The 15,070-nt window shown below is 50.6% G+C and overlaps 1 protein-coding gene across 1 annotated transcript in view; it reads right to left on the bottom strand.

Moving 5' to 3' along the window:
- Positions 1-374: 374 nt before the first annotated feature.
- Positions 375-15,070, bottom strand: part of CD207 (CD207 molecule) — a 39,105-nt gene continuing 24,409 nt past the window's right edge. Inside the window, 8 exon segments of the mRNA XM_007453428.1 lie at positions 375-409; positions 6,865-6,959; positions 6,961-7,008; positions 7,493-7,611; positions 8,278-8,429; positions 9,029-9,075; positions 9,077-9,395; positions 10,770-10,886. Of these exon segments, the coding sequence (XP_007453490.1) occupies positions 375-409; positions 6,865-6,959; positions 6,961-7,008; positions 7,493-7,611; positions 8,278-8,429; positions 9,029-9,075; positions 9,077-9,395; positions 10,770-10,886 (932 nt within the window).

The following is a 15,070-nucleotide window of genomic DNA, read 5'->3' as shown; positions in this document are numbered from 1 at the left end:
TCCGCCAAAAAAAAAAAAAAAATAGTAATTACAGTGTTTTCCTGAGTTCTGTGAGTCATTCTAGTGAATTATCCACCTGAGAGGGGTCATGGGGTTCCCCAGATTTGCCGTCGTCTGGGCAGAAGTGTGGTTGCCTGGAGAGCCTGCTTGCACGTGGCATCTGAAGTTGGGGCGGTCTTGTGGGACTGAGCCCCTAACCTGTGGGGTCTGTGCTGACTCCAGGGGTGAGTGTCAGAATTGAATTGAATTGTAGGACACTCAGCTGACGTCAGAAAACACCACACATCTAGTGTCAGAAGTGACGTCAGAAAACACCAAAGAGGACCCAACGTAATCCAAGATCTCACCTAAAGCTGACTGCATCCGTGCTCCCCTCAGTTGATCAGGTTCAGGACTAACTCAGAAGAAACTGCGGGGTAAGCCAACGTGCTGCTTTACAGTGAGACCTGTAACTCCCAGGAGGAACAAACACCACGTCAGGGGGTTCCTGCTGCTTGTGGGCCAAGACCTGGGAGTGAGCCATCCCAGTGGGGCTGTGCAGCCCCAAGTCCCCACCCCCATGGGGGTGACCAGCTGGACAGAATCAGGCACCCCAATGGCTGGTCAAGGCAGCCCTCCTGAAGTCAGTTCTGAGGATGACGGTAGATTCTCGCTCGTCGGTTCCCCATCAGTCCAGAGGGTTACAATCTTATCGAAATGGATCACATTTTCTTTATCTCATGAAAATCTAATTACGTCTTTGTCCCCTATCTCACCAGCGGCCCATTTACGAGATGTCAGTTTCCTTGCAAGTGGCTTGTTCCATCCAAATTGTGTTGATTTTTCCCGTTTTCACCTTCAGTCCCTGCATCCTATTCCCACAGTGTTTTCCCAAATGCTGGAGTCAGCCTCCCATAGGGCCCCGAGCACCACCTGAGAAGCCCACCGTCCGGCTTCCGTGGTCGAGAAGCCACACTGAACGTGCCTCCTCCTGCGGCCAGGCCAGGAGAGCAGCTTAGGTCCAGCAGGAGCCTGTGTCATGGACGGCCACTGTCAACGCAGCCACAGCCAGCCGGGAGCACAGCTCGTCAGCAGGGCGAGGAGGGGAGTGCCTGCCTACACTCAGCTGGTGATGCGATGGCAGTGTGTGTGTGTGTGCGTGTGTCTGTGTGTGTGTATGTGTATTGTGTGATATATGCGTGTATGTGTATATATTTGTGTATTGTGTATCCATATATTGCATATATGGATATGTGTATGCGTGATTATGTGTATGTGTATATGTGTGTGATATATATGTGTATGTGTATATGTATGTGTGTATACGTGTGTGTGCATGAGTATATGTGTGCATGATATGTATGTGTATGTGTTTATAAGTGTATGTGTGTATATATGTGCGGTGTGTGTATGTGTGTATGTGTGTATATGTGTAGGTTTATGTGTGGTGTGTGGTGTGCATATATGTGTATGTGTGTGTTTATGTGTGTTGTGGTGTGTGTGTGATATGTGTTTGTGTATGTGTTTATATGTGTGTGTATGTGTGTATATATGTGTGGTGTGTGTGTGTGTGTGTGTGTGTGTGTGTGTGTTTGAAGAATACAGAGCCACCGTCCACAAGCCTGCTACCTCCTGCCAGTTGAAAGCTGAGCAGAGAGGAGAGGACACAGGAAAATGTGAAGTCCGTAACAGCACTGCCTGAGACCCCAGGAGTGTCCAAGTGGGAGGGGAGCTGCCAGAGGTACCCCCCAAGAGGCTTGTAAGAGGCCCAGGGGAGCAGCAGAAAAGAAAGGGCCTGCCTTGGTTTCTGTTTCACCACATACAGGAAGGGCCCACATCAGCCCTCTCAGGAGCTGTTTCCTCCTGGGCCTGAAAAGCTGAGAGAACCTCAAAAGCAGAACTTTGGAGAACCCTTGCTCAGCTAGAAGGGTGAGGTCTGGGCCAGGAAGGGGTACAGTCCTCCAGGCTTGATCAGCAGGACTCCTCCTCTCACCCACTTCCCTGTGCCCAATCCCCTCCCCACTCCAGGCTCCCAGCTCTTATTTCTCCCACAAGAACGTGATCTGCCAGCAGGAAAGAAGCACCAGGAGGTTTCTAATCCTTGCCGAGAGGTTTCTCTGTTCTCTGGCCAGAAAAAATCAAATGGACATCTTATACATTAACACTTAGAACCACTCATTGGTCAGGACCTCTCACAGGTTGGCTGTCCCTGTCTCTGCTGAATGGTACAGGGCCGTCCTCCTAGAGATGCAGACCCTTAGCTTCAGACACCCCAGAAGTTTTTTATCAGCCATATCAACCCCTGACAACACAGGGTGAACAGCTGGGAGTGGCTGATCCCGCAGTTTTGATGGAAGGAAGAGACCCACGGCTGCAAGCGGGGCCCTGGGCAGCTGTGAACTAACAGTCTCCCTCCTTCAGGCATGTCTCCTGGGATTAGTCTTGAGAACCATCCTGCCCTCATGCTCAGTCTTCTGGCAGGGGTGAGGCTGAGCCCGTACCCAATTCCCAGGATTACGCCTATGGCTCAATCAACATAACCCATCTCCCCGACCTCCATTACTGCTTCAGGGCTGAGCATGTGACCCAATGCTGGGCTTTCGTTGAAACTACTGGAAAGGGGAAATTCTTTCCTCTGAAGTTACAGAGCTGTGAGGTTCTAAGCTTGGAGCTACCCAGATCACCACTGGGGAGAGTCTGCCTGGCATCAGCGCCAAAGCAGAGGCAGCCAAGGGCAAGGCTGGAGAGAGATAGCTTTGTGGCATGATGTGAGAAAGAGAAAAAAAGAAGGAAGGAAGGAAGGAGGGAGGGAAGGAGGGAGGGAGGGAGGGAGGGAGGAAGAGGGAGGGAGGAACGAGAGGAAAGAAGGAAGATGATAGATAGATACATGGATACATAGATGCATAGACAAATAAAGCATAAAACAGAAAAATAAAATATAGCATGTACCTTTTCACGAGAGCTAGGATCAGTCAGTCAGTAAGAGTGGGTCAAATATTTTTTCTCCTCTTCTTTGTATTCAAATACAAAAATATAGATTTTTCAATAGCATTTCATTGCAGCATTCAGAGAAGGCATGTCAATCATTGTTAGCCTGCAGAATCAGAGAAAATATATAATACTATAATAAAATAAATACACAAGTTGGATGAGATAAAATTCTCACCCATCCTTGGCTCCCAACTTTCCAGCTTATAATGGAAACAATCCTGGAATTTCATTAGACATATTATCGTGTCCATGACCTGAGACAAGGACAAAAGCTCTGTCAATGCTGGACTTCTTGGGTGAGGACCTATTGCCAGCAGAAGGGCAGGTACCCATGTAGTGGCCTCACTGGAGAAGTAAGCCCTGCCTGCAGGGGTAAGTGAGCCAAGGTCACGAGGCAAGGCAAAGCAGCAGCCGTCCCATTCTCCTGAAGGGAGGAGGGCCTGGCAATGCTACGCTGGTTGGTTACAGAGTGGGGCACAGACTCCAAATAAAAATACATCCTCACTGACCCAGGCTCCTTCAGTTTGCAGAAAAAGCAATGAGCAGGGTGATGGGGGCAGGTCGTATCGCAGGATACATGTGCACAGGACCCAGGAGTGTCAGGAGGGCTGGACTGCATCTGAGGTGATTCCAGGAACCTCAGCAGCCTGGCCCTTGGGCCTTCACTCTGCTGCCTGCCCCTCTGTTCTCACTTATTCCCTCCTCTGCCCCATTCTCTTTTCTCTGCCAGATATATTCCTCGTGTGCTTTGCTTCTCTGCCTCACAGCTTCTGCGTATTCTTAGTTTCTGCAGGTGCCCCATGGTGGCCCCTCCAGCCTTTCTCTAACTCAGGGCCCTTCCAACTCAACTTCTCTCTGTTAACTGCCTCAATTCCTGGGTATTTTCAAGTTCAAATTCTTTTCCAGAGAAGTGGTCAGAGAGTCCCATTCATCCCTTCACATCAGAACCAACCAGAAATTCCTGGCCAGCCTTGTTCTTATCGCTTCCTATTTACCCCAGTGGTGAGTGTCTTAGTCAATTCAGGCTGCTATAGCAAAAACATCACAGACTATAGAGGCTTACACAAGAGAAATTTCTTTCTCACGGTTCTGGAGGCTGGGAAATCCAAGATCGGGATGCTGGCAGACTCAGTCTCTGGTGAGGGCTCTGTTCCTGGTTTGCAGATGGCTGTCTTCTCGTTGTAAACTCACAGGATGGAAAGCAGACAGAGAGAGGCAAGCTCTCATGTCTCTTCTTTAAAAATTTAGCTATTTACTTTGGCTGCACCAGGTCTTAGTTGTGGCCCGTGGCATCTTCGTTGTGGCATGCGGGATCTAGTTCTCCGACCACGGATGGAACCCAGGCCCCCTGCATTGGGAGCATGGAGTCTTACCCACTGCACCACCAGGGAAGTCCCTCACGTCTCTTTTTATAAGAGCACGAATCCCATCATGAGGGCTCCACCCTGGTGACTTAATTACCTCCTACAGGCCCCATCTCCTAATACCAACCCAGTGGGGATTAGGGTTTTAACATATGAATTGTGAGGGGATGCATTCAGTCAGTGAGGGAGGCATCTCCTGCCCCAAATAGTACAAGATGGCCAAACACATGACATCTGACGCTGGGCAGATAATACTCACGGCAGTTTACTAGTCACATACTGTCACAGTCCAGAGGAGGACACTGCATACCATGCAGGGCCACACGGGGGTTACACCCAGGAGCAGAGGGAACCAGCAAGAGCCGTGAGAGGCCGGCTTTGCAGCAACAAGAGGATAGTGTGTCCCTGGTACCTGCAGGAGGATGTGATTGGCTTGTTTGAACAGTTTCTGGACTGGCAGGTTAGCGGAACCCAGTAGGTTGAAAACTGGGTGGAGTGCAGCTGGTCCAGTTGAGGGGAATTCATATCTGGTGAGAGCTGGGGAACTCAAAGTTAGGCTTTTGTGGCGCTGTAAGCCTCAGAAAATATCATGGCAATAAGTGAAATTTTAGGCCTTACAATGCAAGCCTCTGAATCCGCTGCCCTGGTGACAAGTGCCCACCTCAGGGAAGAAGACGGAGCGTGGGGCAGGGTCACATGCTCCTCAGCGTGGCAGCCCAGATGTGGTGACCAACACGCCAGGCGTGACAGCAAGATGGAGAGCAGTGTCATGTTTGGACACACAACGGGATAGTTCCCTAGAGGGAGCCCTGAGCCCACAGCTTGTATTTCATTTCTACATCAGCTTGTGCTATGAGCACATAACCGACACTGGGAAGAAATAACATTCTCCCGTAACTTGCTACTTTGAATTATGAAGAGTAGGTACAACCAAGTATTTCTTAGAGAAGACATAGATGCCTTCCAAGCCCGCACATCCACCCCTGTGAGCTTGCCCGTCTTCACTTCCCTGACGCCCCTGCCCCCTCGGACCTCAGATGTCCCTGGAGCTGGCCTACAAATGCTCCCTCGTGGACGCCACCGCTGACTGCCCATCCCTCGTCCATCACCATATTTTAAAAACCCCAATTGCCCCATGTTCCTTCAAGATTCCTCCTAATGCCCCTGACCTCAGCCCCGACCCCTTTGCACCCAGAACACCTCGCTGCTGGTCACAGTCACTGAAGGAAAACGTCCCCTCCCCAGGACCCTAAAGAGGGCACCTAACTAGGACCCCAATGAAGGGAGGGCTGCTCACACCGTACCCTTTCTGCTCCCTCTCTGCTCCTCTCCTGTCTGGTGCGGGCCTGGATTCCTGCCTCGGCCCCTGGATGGGGGATTTGGACCCGATGTCCGCGATGTGATCACGGTCTCTGTGAAGAGTGGGAAACCTGACGTGTCTCCCCATTGGGAGCAAAGGCAGAGAACAAAAGATGGTCCATGAACATCTGGGAGGAAAGGCCACCAGGAGGGTCGTGACACTGCGGACACTGCAGTCCTAGCTCTGCTGCACTTCAATAAAAGCCAGAGATTAGTACTACTCATATTTTATGGCATTTCTGGGGCTGGAACGTTCCTACTCTCTGTTATTTCGAACCCCAAACTGTTTCCTGAGGACACCCCAGAACTTCATGTCCGGGAGAGCAGATGTTCTTCCCCGCACATTCACCTGTACCCCCAGGAAGAAAACAACAAAAGAGACTGGCCTTTTCCCAGGCAGCATTTTATTCTAATGAAGCTCAGAGGTGCCCTCTTCACTGAGCTTCCCCTGCCCTCTGGGGAGAGAGGAGATGCAGGAGAAAGAGGAGGGGAGGCAGAAGGGCTCAGCAGACAGACTGGGTCCCAGAGTTTAGCAAGTGAGGGGGAGGGAGAAGCCCATGGACGCTGGTCCAACTCTAAGGAGACACATTCCCATGTCAGCCCCAGATCTGAACCAGTCAAGCCCGTCCCAGGGAGGAAGGGTCTCAGATCTCAGAGGATGTGGATGAAGGGGGCCATGGGTACATGGCATGAACAGGGTCACCAAGAGCAGAGCTCTTCCCACTGAGAACACAGCCACCTCAGCAGGCAACTGGGAATTCTGGGGAATCAACCAGAAAAACCCTGAGTCTCAGCCTCCAGACAATTGCTTGGGTGGTCGAAGCAACTTTCATGCAGTGAAGATGAGGCTTCTCTGAAGGGATGGGATGCCCCAGGGTGCTGCCCCAGATTGCAGGTTCTGATTCACCTCACTGGGTGAATTAGTGAACTCCTAATCATCTCCACCCTCAGCTCCCATTTCAACCCAAGATCTCCTTTCCATATCAGCTGCCTCTGTGGGGTCAGAGAACACCTAGCCAAGGCAGATAGACTCCCGGATGCCTTCAAGACAATTTAGAAGTAAGAAAAATTAAAGTTCAAAATCACCCTGGAGTATGAAGGAGAGAGCCGCATTTCCTTGAATTCAACAAGCATTGGAGTTTAAAGTTTGAGCTTGGGGGCCAGTCCTGACATGGTTCTGATGGGATGTAGGGCCATTTACAGATAAAAAGAAATTAATTGTCACAGGAGGCATCATTCCATGACTGCAGTGAGGACACAGTGAGGACAGTGTTCATTGTTTCCAGTGTTGTTGGGCTCACCTGGAATCCAGAACCTATCAAAGGAAAAAAACAAAGAAAAACATATTTCCAATGAATAACTGAGAGATTTCAACCCCAGCTTTGGTGCCGGGTGATAGCATCTCAAGTTTTTCCATGCCTGAGAGGAAGGGGACCAGTGACCTGTCAACCTCTGAGCCTGCAATCACCCCCCAAGTTAGGGCCACACCAGCCCACAGTTCTCAAGGCCCTACAGGAACACACAGTGCAAAGACCTAAACTTAGAATGAGGTCCCTGCCAAGTCTGGGTGGACGGCCATGCTGCCAAACCCCAGAGGGCACCGAGAGGCCATGAATTTGTCCCCAGTTTCACAGCCAATTAGTGGCAGAGGTCAGCTAGATCTCTGTTCAATGCTCCTGCCGCCCGAGGATGGGGAAGAATCACAAACCCTGTGGTCAGTAGGAACTACCACTCCACTCTTCATGCCCTAGCCCTGGCCCAAGAAAGTCAGTCTGGGAAGGAGGGTTCTCAGGGCTTACTTCACACTCTGGACCTTGTTGAACAGCGAGTCATCCACCCAGTACCAGTACCCCTCACTCCCTGCTTTGCTCAGGCCGATCCAGTAGAGAAGTCCACCTGCAGTCCTGTAGAGAAGCTCCTGCAGAGAGACAGAATGAGCAGAGGTGCTGCCACGACTCCGAGTTGGAGCAGCTGTCTCTCTAGGTGGTCTTCACCCATCCTCAGCAACAGCCCCTGAACCCACAGACACAGGGTTAGGACTCTAGACTCTGACTCCAGAGCCCATGATCTCACCTGCTCTGCTAGCCCACCTCCAGATGAAAGGAGCTTGTTCAACATTCTGCCTCACCAGGTAGGGGACTTCTTGGGTCAGACAGTGTCATTAATGCTGTTCACAAATATTTCTATTTTCTGGGCACATGGAAAGATTGTACTACCCTGCCCTCTTTAAAGCTACAAATACTGCATCATTTATCTGGCCAATGAAATGTGAGCTGAAGTGATGCCCGTTGCCTCCAGCAGAAGCTTTAAGAGCCAACACACAATGTGCCATGTTCCCTTTTCTCACCTCAGCAATTGTGGAAACATATGTTGAGATGAAATCTCCTTTGACCTAAGCCCTGAGTAACCACAGTGAGCAGAACCCCTTGCTGGCCCTCATTGGACATGCAGTGTACAAGTGAGAAGTAATTCTGAAGAATTACTGATATTTGGGGATTTCTGTCACCGCAGCATAATCTTGCCCATCCTGCCTGATACAGCTACCAATACACCCCCTTCCTAGAGCCCACAGGACAGCACTCACCTGTTCATTCTCTGAGGTCACTGAGGTCAGGTGTGAATCCCTGGACAAGCAGAACTGCTGGGCACTGTACCAGGTCCTTGTGACTTGAGAAAAGTAATAGAAGTTCCCCCTGAAGTACCTCCAGCGTTGAGAAACCATCTGTAGGATGTCATCTGGAGAACAAGAGTGAAATATGTACTCTGGTGTTCCTGTTTTCTCTGGTGCTGGCGAGGTAGGGATACTTGAGTGGGATCCCAGAGACAGAGTGAATGGGGCTGGGCTCTGGGGTCTTTGGGTCCTTGTGTAGGAGCTTGGGGACATTCCCTCAGACCCTGAAAGTCTGACTGAGATTGGTAGAGTCTCTGGGCTCAGAGAGGGGAGAGTGAGAGAGGCTGAATCAAGAATCTGCCTCTCTTGTGGGGAGGAGTAATTTTCCGTTGGCCATCACAAGTGTCTGAGCCCCTGCGCTCTAGGTAGAGACTAATGGAAAATGGCTGGCTTCGGATCAGGACAAAGAGACTCCCTAATGCCTTCATATTCTATGCCTTGGTGTGGCAACTCTGGCTGGTCCCCAGTGCCTTCTCTCCTGAACAGCCCCTAAGCACTCCCTAAACCCAGTGCTGAGCCCGCTCTTCTTAACTTTCCAGCCATGGCTGCCCTGCTCCTCTCTCCCTTCCCTCCACACGCACCAGCCCAGCGGTGTCATGCCTAAGACTGGCAAGGTCCCACGGGCCACTGGTCAACTTGCAACGTTCTTTTCTGAGTCACTTACTTTGCTTTTGGAACAACTGACTGATATTCCCCAAACCTCTCTGGAGCCAGTGCGTTTAAAGCACTGGCTTTATCTAAATCTCTTTTTAGCTCCGGAATTTGGGCATTGAACTTATCGACTTCTTCCCAACTACTTGTTAGCATCTGCAGCCGTGCATTGGCTTCCTTCACACTGGTTTCCAACCTCCGGATCTGAGAACGCACACGATCCAGGCTGGCATTCACCATCTGGACCTGAATGCCAGCTGCCGCCACGCCACCTCTATTCCTCTTTATTTCATAACTCAGGGTGCTGGTGCTGTCCACACGACCTTTCAGCAACTGGGCGTTTGTCTTGACATCTGATATTGTGCCCATAAACCAGGGATCTGCATATGAGACAGTCAAGAGGTCAGCCAAGGGGATCCCCAGGGACTGGAGTGGGGCTGTTGCCAGGGTAATAAAAGGAAGAGGAGGGAAGGGATGGGCTCAAGCTTCCTAAGGACCCAACCCAAGGAGCAGTTGCCTACCCTCCACTTACTCATAATGAATTCATTCAACAAACATGCAATGGGCACCTTCCATGCACCAGGAACTCTGGTAGAGGCAGATCATGCAAAGATCGACGAAACACGGGCTCTCTGTTAGAGGCTCTCACAGGTAAGCAGAAGAGGGGGTTAGAAACCAGTTCTAAATTTTCTTTGCATGTTCACAGAGCATTTGGTAAAGGGATGTCTTCAAACACCACTTTGTCATACTTCCCATGTCCCTCTGGGCCGCACGGCTTATGATTGCCCATAAGCCCCTCACGGCTATGGAAGGGAGAGCCTATGCAGACTTCTAATCTGGAGGTGATCTCTTCTCCAGAGAATACAAAAAGGGAGAATTAGGAAATCACTTCTTCTCTTCCCTTGTCCCACCCCCTGTCACACTCTGTTCAGGCCACAGGCTTAGGTGCCATAGAGGAAACCAAAAGTAAGCCAAGTGGGCCCAAAGCAGGAGAGACTCTGCTCAGACCCTCCAAGTCCAAGACCAAATATGTCCCGAGGCCTTGAAGGGAGAGTGCAGATGTTCCCTCCACCTGCTTTCTGGAGACCTAATGAGCGGAAGAAGCAGCAGAGGCCATGAGGCTTGGCAAAGCCAGAAGAGGGAGAAAGATACATCACACACCCAATGAAGAGGTAGGAAGTCTCCCTTGACATGACCTTTGTGGGAGCGGGAGAGTGAAGAGAAGGGGTCCTGTGGGGGGAGGGCAGTGAACCCTAACACTAACCCTAACCCTAACCTTAACCCTAACCCTAACCCTATCCTGTTGGCCAGGTTCTCCATCTAGTCAGTTGGGGCTGAAGATACAGCTGGGACACCATCCCTTGTGGGGTCAGGAAACACCATGGTCACTTTTGGGGGCTACCCACAAGGCTCTTAATCAAAGGGACATGAAACTCAGAGAGGAAGGAGGAAATGACCCAGGATGAAGATGAGCGAACATTTCTTGGGGACAAAAGAGCATGTCCTAGAGCGCAAGCATGCTGATCCCTGTCAGGAAAATCTCCCCGGAATTGGAAAGGAAGGAGCAGCAGCTGATCTTACGGGGGACGGCGGGGGTGTGGAGGTGGGAGGGGACTCTCTGACTGCACGTGGAAAGAGGGGAAACAAGACAAATGAAAAAACCAGAGGCAGGAGAGACCACCAGAAAGCGGGGGAGACAGGGAGCCGACTGGCCGTGGGGAAGGATGGAGCCCCGATGGAAGCCGAGGACTTACAGAGAATGGCCTGCAGCAGGACGGAAGCGACCAGGACCAGCATCAGGAAGATGACTGCAGCACGGACTGTGAGAAGTCTTCCCAGAACCAGAGATGGACGCGTCTTGGGAGGAGGCTCTGCAGGAAGAAGAGGAGAGCGTTCGTTGGAGCAGCAAACTGTGGGTTTGGGCACAGAGCCCTGAGCAGGTTCTGCACCGTCACCCTCCTGGCACAGGTGCTCCCGGCCAGCTCTCTCCCCAAAGTCCTTTTATCTAGAGGAAAAGGGAAGTGACCCCCAAAAGTCATTGTGTTATCCCAAAGTTCCCCATTCCTGGCTTAAGCACCTAGGCTACAGCTCGGTCCTCTCCTCAAGGGCCTGAGCTTTCAGGAGGAGGCCATTTGTCATCTTCTCGGGGGGTCTATTACACGGGCACTTTAACTACCTTGTCCTCAGGCTAAGCTTTTTCTCTTAGAAGACGGCTCTCATCCATCTTCCATCCTGCCATCCATTCACCCCACAAATACATATTGAATGCCTTCCAGATACCAGGCACTGTGCTAGGACTGAGACACAAAGCTGAATAACTGACAGTCCTTGTACTCAAAGGGCTCACCATCTGGTAAGACAGACAGACCTGAGCAAATAAGTCACAATACAGGGTGATAAGCATAATGATAGAAGAATATGCACAGTTCAAGGGAAGTTCAGAGACTGGAGTAATTTTAAGAAGTTCCGGGTAGAGGGATTAGCATATTGGAAAGTATGGAGTGCCCGGCAAATTACAGGTAGTTTGGCACTGTTGGAGTATAGAGTATCAATATATGACCTGAGCAGGGAGGGCTTGGGCTAAGGAGGCACCTGGGGTCAGATCATAAAGATCCTTTTGGGTCGCGTTAAGGAGCTTGAACTCTGGCTTATAGGTGATGTGGAGCCAGTGAAGGACTTTAGGGAGGAGAGAGACAAGGACAGGAACACTGAAGAAAAATCAGTCTGATCATTGTGAGGAGCAGAGATCAGGGTGTGGGGAGTCTGGAAGCAGGGAGACCAGTAAGGAGACCACTGCAATAAAATATTCTACTTCTGTTCAGGGCATCTTAGATGATAGACTATCCCTCTATAAAATGGGGCTTGGAGATCCAAACTGTAAATGTAAGATTTGGCTTCTCCTCTCTGCTTCCTGCATTTGTGAGGGTCTCAGACAATGTGGGAGGCCCAGCAACATCAGACCAGGAGCTGCTCTTTCATTCATGAGAGATGCTCAGGGCAGAGAGGAGCTGATTTGGGGCTCCATGAGGGACTAAGTTTTCTCCTGGGAAGCTTCTGACACTTTGAAGAAATCTACCACATCTGAGAAACCTGGTATATAACAGATTCTAAACAAATATTTCTTGGAAGGTAGGAAAGAGAGGAGGGAAGAGAGGAAGAGAGGGAGGAAAGGAGAAAAAGAAGGAAGTCAGTCCAGATAATTGGATGGATTGATGGATGGATGGATGGATGGATGGAATACGGATGGATGGAAAATGGATGGATGGATGGATGGGTGGATGGATGGGTGGGTGGATGGGTGGATGGATGGAAGATGGATGAATGGATGAAAGAGGGATGAATGGAATAGTTGATGGCTGATCATGACTCAAATCTGAGATTCCAGCCTGTGGACTGGAATCTGTCTTGTAGAAGCTACTGCATCTTTCTATGGCCTCCAGCAGTTCTCATTCATTCCCATAGTAAAGGCATGAGGCAAGTGTGGTTTTAAACCTTACCCAAAAATGCATAACAACTCTGGCCACGGGACTAGAAACCTGACGGGCTTCACTGACCCTCAGCCAGTGGAGCTGGATGACAGGTTTGTGTCAGGGACCAAGGTTGCAGGCTAAATGATCAGGGCCAAGGAGATAGCTACCTTTACTTGCAGAGGCTTCCACTGCCTTTGATATTTGAGAGGATCCCACCTCCCTCTCTGACCGGTTCACTGTGCTTACAGACCCGTTGCTGCTCCCCTCTCCAGGCTGAATAGGCCTCAGACTAGAGCTGTTTCTCTGACTGGTTGAGGGAAACCAGAAAGGACTCCACACCACCCTTTCCAAGTGTTGGGAAGGAAGCTGGGTCACAAGGATGGTGTTCCATTCATCCTGTCTCATTTCCTCCCTACCCACATAACGTTCAGACCTGCTGTCTGCTCTAAGCTTTGACGTTAGCTAATCCCACAAACTGAAGGCCTCACTCCTAATTCACTGCCAGTCTCTGAACATTTATAACCACACCTCTTCTCTTAAAGCTGCTCACCTAGTTGAAGAGCCTTGGTTCTACCAGGGCTCAGAAGGAGTCAGAATGTTCTGTTTCTGGGCTCTCATGCTTGTTAGCCAGCCTAATCCCAGGATCACCTCAGCCCTTCTGCTCCTGATTCCTGGCCTCACATCCACGTCCCAGGGCCTGGGGATGGAGAAGAATCCAAGTTACTTTGGGTTCTTGGTAGAAAGCACCCCTGGGGTCCTGGTCTCCTCATGAGACATTTGAGGGAGAGCAGCTGCCACATAACACCTTGGAATGTCTGTCCCCTTCCCTCTCTGTTGAAAAGTTGACTTTCCCCAACCTCTGCTGTTATGTAGCATGAGTGATTGGTAGAATGCCCATGTGCCCTCCCAGTGGTCCCAGGAAAGGATCTGGAAGCCTCGCCAAGCTGGGACGGGACTCACTGCGTAAGATAGGACTTGGCTTGGGGGACATTTACTCCAAGTGATGGAAATGGAGGCTTCAGGTAGGTGTTCTGCTGATAGCTGGACAAAGGCTGATCCAGCGTGAGGAAGATAGGCAACAAGCAACCGCAATCCTGTGGGCCCTCTGGGGTTTCAGAGATGGTTTCTGTAAAAGTCCCTACCATGAGGAGTTTCATTTCCCACTTTGCAGGAAAGATGTGGGTCATGAGCTATTTTCCTCTGGCCATGCTTATCCACAGGTATTTCCTGAGCAGTCTCCCGTGCATCCCTTTGGGTGCTCTATGTGACCCCTGACCTGACAGCCCAGAGGAGAAAAGACCAAGTGGGAGGTGGGTGCCTCAGCCTCACTTTCCAGCCAGGAAGGAGGGCAATTCTCCCAGACATTTAGGAGATCCCCACTCTTCCAAAACAGAGGAGGAACTTTGGGCCAGATCTAGAGTGACCAAAAATCACTGCTGTGATGAGAGGAGGGAAGTCAGTGCTCATTTTTTCTGCCCCACTGACATGCTCCTGGGGTTCTAAGGTCTCCTCTGGATAAGGATGGAGGAAGGAAACAGTTTGGCCACTCTCCCCTTCTCTGGTTGGGACTCTCCTTATGCTTGGAGGTAGACCATAGGCATAATCAATGGGAGTGGAAAAGAGACCCGGGCTGTTTGAAATGTCCCAGCAGTGCTGGGGGGTCATCTCCAAGGAGTGGTGATCCGAGACCCTCCATCCAAGGCACAGAGGAAACTAAAGTAGACAACAAACCAGGGAGCAGGGTTGGAGGAGGCTGGGAGGAATGGAGGGCAGGGGAGAATGAGATGAGAAAGGAGACAGTTACGACAGCTGGTCAGACTGATCCACAGGCTTCATAGGGGACTCCTGTATATAATGTGATGCAGTATTTGACCAGCAGATCCCAGATAACCAAAGGATTCCATGCCACCCTCTGGATGTGTGCCCTGGGAACAGGGGATAGGGCAGAGAAACCAAGAAGAAAGAAATGGTAGGTGGGGCCCTTCATCCATCCTTTCCTCGAGAATGCCTGCTCTGCACCAGCTGCAAAGAGAAAGAAAACCATGGACCCCACCCTCAGAAACAGTGCTTCTCTTGGGAAAACACAGCATCCATCACCCAGAGAGAAGGGAAGACTTTCCCAAGACCACAGGGGGCCTCCCCAGCTCTCCCTTGACCCTGGAAATGAGTTCCTCTTTTTTAGAACATTGTGTGAGGGCAATGTTTCTCTGGCACAGTGACAATGGGCTGGACCTCAGTGAACAGGCAGTTACGTCTGGTGCCATCATAAATAATGTGGTATGGATATTGGGGAACTGCCTGGCTGCATGGAAGGATCACTGTGTGCCAGGCAGAGGAGGCTGCTCTGAACTATCCGGGTCAGAGAGTCCTTGCCTGTGTCCTTAGTGAGAGGGCAAATTCATGGCAGGAAAATAACACAGGGCTAGATATTTGCAAATGATATATCTGATAAAGGGTTAATACCCAAAAAATATAAAGAACTTACACAACTCAATACCAATAACAAAATCAACTTGGTTGGGCTTCCCTGGTGGCGCAGTGGTTGAGATTCCACCCGCCGATGAGGGGACACGGGTTCGTGCCCC

This window comes from Lipotes vexillifer, unplaced genomic scaffold, assembly GCF_000442215.2.
Source record: "Lipotes vexillifer unplaced genomic scaffold, Lipotes_vexillifer_v1.1 scaffold253, whole genome shotgun sequence".
Taxonomy (NCBI): domain Eukaryota; kingdom Metazoa; phylum Chordata; class Mammalia; order Artiodactyla; family Lipotidae; genus Lipotes; species Lipotes vexillifer.
The sequence above is the reverse complement of the archived record's forward strand: the minus strand, read 5'-3'. Positions and strand labels throughout refer to the sequence as shown.